Source organism: Chiloscyllium plagiosum, chromosome 28 (assembly GCF_004010195.1).
Source record: "Chiloscyllium plagiosum isolate BGI_BamShark_2017 chromosome 28, ASM401019v2, whole genome shotgun sequence".
Classification (NCBI taxonomy): domain Eukaryota; kingdom Metazoa; phylum Chordata; class Chondrichthyes; order Orectolobiformes; family Hemiscylliidae; genus Chiloscyllium; species Chiloscyllium plagiosum.
Window position 1 is genome coordinate 948,553 of NC_057737.1, and position 4,711 is coordinate 953,263.

A 4,711-nucleotide genomic window follows, 5' to 3' on the forward strand; every position below is an offset into this window, starting at 1 on the left:
GGTCCACCTTCATCCCTACAGACACGGTCCACCTTCATCCCTACAGACACGGTCCATCTTAGTCCCTACAGACACAGTCCATCTTAGACCCTACAGACATAGTCCATCTTAGACCCTACAGACACGGTCCATCTTAGACCCTACAGACACGACCCATCTTAGACCCTACAGACACGGCCCAGCTTAGACCCTACAGACACGGTCCATCTTAGACCCTACAGACACGGTCCATCTTAGACCCTACAGACACAGCCCATCTTAGACCGTACATAAACGGTCCACCTTCATCCCTACAGACACGGTCCATCTTAGTCCCTACAGACACAGTCCATCTTAGACCCTACAGACACGGTCCATCTTAGACCCTACAGACACGGCCCATCTTAGACCCTACAGACACGGTCCATCTTCGTCCCTACAGACATGGTCCATCTTAGACCCTATAGGCACGCTCCATCTTAGACTTCCAGATGAAGTGGAACATGACTCGGGAGATTGCAACAGCACCGTTTTGGGGACGGGCCAGACCTGTGTCACACGCAACAGCAGGGACAGTGCTTCACACCTGATGACCAGATTTCTTTCCCACAGTGGAGAGTGAGTGGTGTTCCCAAAAGACTAGTTACTGCCTCACCTTGGGAATGCACTGGAATCGTGCTGTGCACTTGGGTACCCCATATCTACAGGTGTGCACAAATTTACTTTCCAGAACAATGGTCAGTCATAAACAGCCCATATTCTTTGTTGCTTTTCATATCCAGAAACTGATTAAATTCTGTCCTGATATTAAGCAATGACAGATCCTCCTCACTGTCATCCTAAATTGACAGCTCCTTATTCTGAGATTGGGTCTCCAGGCAAGGAAATCATCCCTGTTTCAACAGGAATCACCTTTAATTCTTCTGAACTCTGTGAAATGCAGGTTCAGTCTTTTCAAACTCTCCTTCATGGCAAATATAATGCACCTTAGATAAGGGAGAAACTGTCTGCTATATTTCAGATGAGGTCTTAGCAAGGCTCCATATGTTTCCAGAGAGACGACATCTCCCGGACTCAAACCCCCTTGCAATGAGGGTCAATATACTGTGCTTAGTGAACAGCTTGCTATATCACTGCAGCCAACTTTGGACATCAGCGCTTCCCAATGTCTCACTATCTATACGTTTGTACCTCACTGTTCCTCCAAACAAGTTGAAAACTTTATATTTTTCCAGATTATATTTGATCCACCACACTCTTTGGACTGTCCAAATCGCCTTTTTGTATCTTTACATTTTCCTTGTTAATTTCATTCCAGCAGGATTTATGCCATAAGTGTGCGTGGACATATTCCCTTCTGTTCACATGTCCAAATCATTCTTATAAGTTGTGAGCAGCTGTTCAATGGAGACTGCAGGAGGGTATGGCATGTCTAAAAATTGGATGCCAACCTGGTGAAGCTACCAAACAGGGCGACTTGTGTACCAAACACCATAAACAGCAAGTGATAGAGCTAAGTGATCCCACAACCAATGGATCACATCTAACCTCTGCAGTACAACTTCATCCAGTCAAGTATGGTGGTGCATGATTAACCAGCTCTCTGGAAGAGGAGGCTCCACAAATATCACCATCATCAAGGGTAGAAGAGCCCAGCACATCAGTGCAAAAGATAAGGCTGAAGCTTAGTGGGCGGCACGGTGGCACAGTGGTTAGCACTGCTGCCTCGCAGCGCCAGAGACCCGGGTTCAATTCCCGACTCAGGCGATTGACTGTGTGGAATTTGCACATTCTCCCCGTGTCTGCGTGGGTTTCCTCCGGGTGTTCCGGTTTCCTCCCACAGTCCAAAGATGTGCAGGTCAGGTGAATTGGCCATACTAAATTGCCCGTAGTGTTAGGTAAGGGGTAAATGTAGGGGTATGGGTGGGTTTCGCTTCGGCGGGTCGGTGTGGACTTGTTGGGCCGAAGGGCCTGTTTCCACACTGTAATCTAATCTAAAATCTAATCTTTCACAGCAATCTCCAGCCAATTGGGTGATCCATCTCAGTCTCCTCCAGTGGTCCCCAGCATCACAGAGACCAGTCTTCAGCCAATCCGATTCACTCCATGTGACACCAAAAACACTTGGAAACACTGGATAGTGCAAAGACTATGGGCCCTGACAACATTCCAGTTATAATGCTGAAGACTCGTGCTCCAGAACTTGCTCCAGCCAAGCTCTCTCAGTCCAGCTGCAACACTGGTATCTACCCGACAAATGTGGAAAATTGCCCAGGTATGACCTGTACACAAAAGCCAGGATAAATCCAACCTGGCCAATTACCAGCTCCATTAGTCTCCTCTCAAAGTGGTGGAAGTTGTCAGTAACAGTGTTATCAAGCAGCACCTGCTCAGCAATAACCTGCTCAGCGACGCCCAGTTTGGGTTCCCCCAGGGTCACTCAGCTCCTGACCTTGACACAGCCTTGGTTCAAACATGGATAAAACAACCTAACTCCAGAGGGGAAGGTGGATGGACAGCCCTTGACATCAAGGCTACATTCGACCAAGTGTGGTATCAAGGAGCCCTGACAAGACTGGAATCAATGGGTATCAGGGGACACACTCTCCGCTGGTTAGAGTCATACCTGACACATAGGAAGATGGTCGTGGTCATTGGAGGTCAGTCATCTCAGCTCCAGCAAAAGTGAGGACTGCAGATGCTGGAGATTAGAGTCAAGAGTGTGATGCTGGAAAAGCACAGCAGGTCAGGCAGCATCCGAGGAGCAGGAGAACCGACGTTTCAGGCAAAAGTCCTGATGAGGGTTTTTGCCCAAATCATGGACTCTCCATCTCAGCTCCAGGACATCTCGGCAGGAGTTCCTCAGGGTAATGTCCTAGGCCCAACCATCTTCAGCTGCTTCATCAATTACCTTCCCTCCATCATAAGGTCAGAAGTGGGGATATTTGCTGATGATTACACAATATTCAGCATCATTCACAACTCCTCAGATACGGAAGCAGGCCGTGTCCAAATACAACAAGACCTGGACAATCTCCAGGCTTGGGCCTGGTAAGTGGCAAGTAACATTCATGTCACACAGATGCCAGGTAATAACTATGTCAAAAAAACACATCCTGACTTGGAAATATATCACTGTTCCTTCACTACCACCGGGTCAAAATCCTGGAATTCCTCCCCTAAGGATATTGTGGGTCAACCCACAGCACACGGACTGCAGCGGTTCAAGAAGGCAGCTCACCCCCACCTGCTCAAGGGCAACACCCACATCCCAGGAATGAATACAAAACTCCACATGCTTGCGGTATCCTGTTTGCCACAGTCTGAAGCCATGAGAATGATTTATTTCCTCCTACTTTTCTGTCTGTTGGTCAGTTGTCAGCATGTTATACTCTAATTCCATGGTCTCTAATTTTATTCATTAACCTCATATTTGGGATTTAATTAAAAGCCTTATAAAAATGCAAATATATCATGGCTACCAGTCCCCCCAATGAGCTGGTTATATCCTTCACAGGTTTATCCAGTAGCATTTCCCTTTCTTAAAGTGTACTGAGGAAGGATATTCCCAGAAATACATCCAGGGAAGTTGAACTGAGAAATAAGAAAGGGACCCCCTAATAGTCAGAGGGAAATTGAGAAGCAAATTTGTAAGGAGATCTCGGTTATCTGTGAGAATAATAGGGTGGTTATGGTAGGGGAAAGTGAGGACTGCAGATGCTGGAGACCAGAGTTGAAAAATGTCGTACTGGAAAAACACAGCAGGCCAGGCAGCATCCGAGGAGCAGGAAAATTGACATTCCTGAAGAAGGGCTTATGCCCGAAACGTGACATTTTTCAACTCTGGTTATGGTAGGGGATTTTAACTTTCAAAATGTAGACTGGGGATTAGATGGAGAGGAATTTGTTAAGTGTATACAACAAAATTTTCTGATCAATATATGGATGTATCTAGTAGAGAAGGTGCAAAATCTGACCTACTCTTGGGAAATAAGGCAGGGCAGGTGACTGAGGTGTCAGTGGGGGAGCACTTTGGGGCCAGCGACCATAATTCTATTCAGTTTAAAATAGTGATGGAAAAGGATAGACCAGATCTAAAAGTTGAAGTTCTAAATTGAAGAAAGGCCAATTTTGACGGTATTAGGCAAGGACTTTCAAAAACTGATTGGGGCTGATGTTCGCAGGTAAAGGGACGGCTGGAAAATGGGAAGCCTTCAGAAATGAGATAACAAGAATCCAGAGACAGTATATTCCTGTCAGGGTGAAGGGGAAGGCTGATAGGTATAGGGAATGCTGGATGACTAAAGAAATTGAGAGTTTGGTTAAGAAAAAGAAGGAAGCATATGTCAGGTATAGACAGGATAGATCGTGTGAATCCTTAGAAGAGTATAAAGGCAGTAAGAGTATACTTAAGAGGGAAATCAGGAGGGCAAAACGGGGACATGAGATAGCTTTGACAAATCAGATAAAGGAGAATCCAAAGGGTTTTTACAAATATATTAAGGACAAAAGAGTAACTTGGGAGAGAATAGGGCCCCTCAAAGATCAGCAAGGCGGCCTTTGTGTGGAGCCGCAGGAGATCGGGGAGATACTAAATGAATATTTTGCTTCAGTATTTATTGTGGAAAAGGATATGGAACATATAAAATATAGTGAAATAGATGGTGACATCTTGAAAAATGTCCATATTACAGAGGAGGAAGACTGGAGGTTGGCAAACGTGGTGCCACTG

The 4,711-nt window shown here is 45.9% G+C and overlaps 1 protein-coding gene across 1 annotated transcript in view; it reads right to left on the bottom strand.

The window, feature by feature from the left end:
- Positions 1-1,340: 1,340 nt before the first annotated feature.
- The window catches only part of wdr81 (WD repeat domain 81), a 17,877-nt gene continuing 14,506 nt past the window's right edge, over positions 1,341-4,711 (bottom strand). The window contains exon 8 of the mRNA XM_043718891.1: positions 1,341-1,439. Coding sequence (XP_043574826.1) covers positions 1,341-1,439 — 99 coding nt within the window. The remainder of the gene's footprint in view (positions 1,440-4,711) is intronic.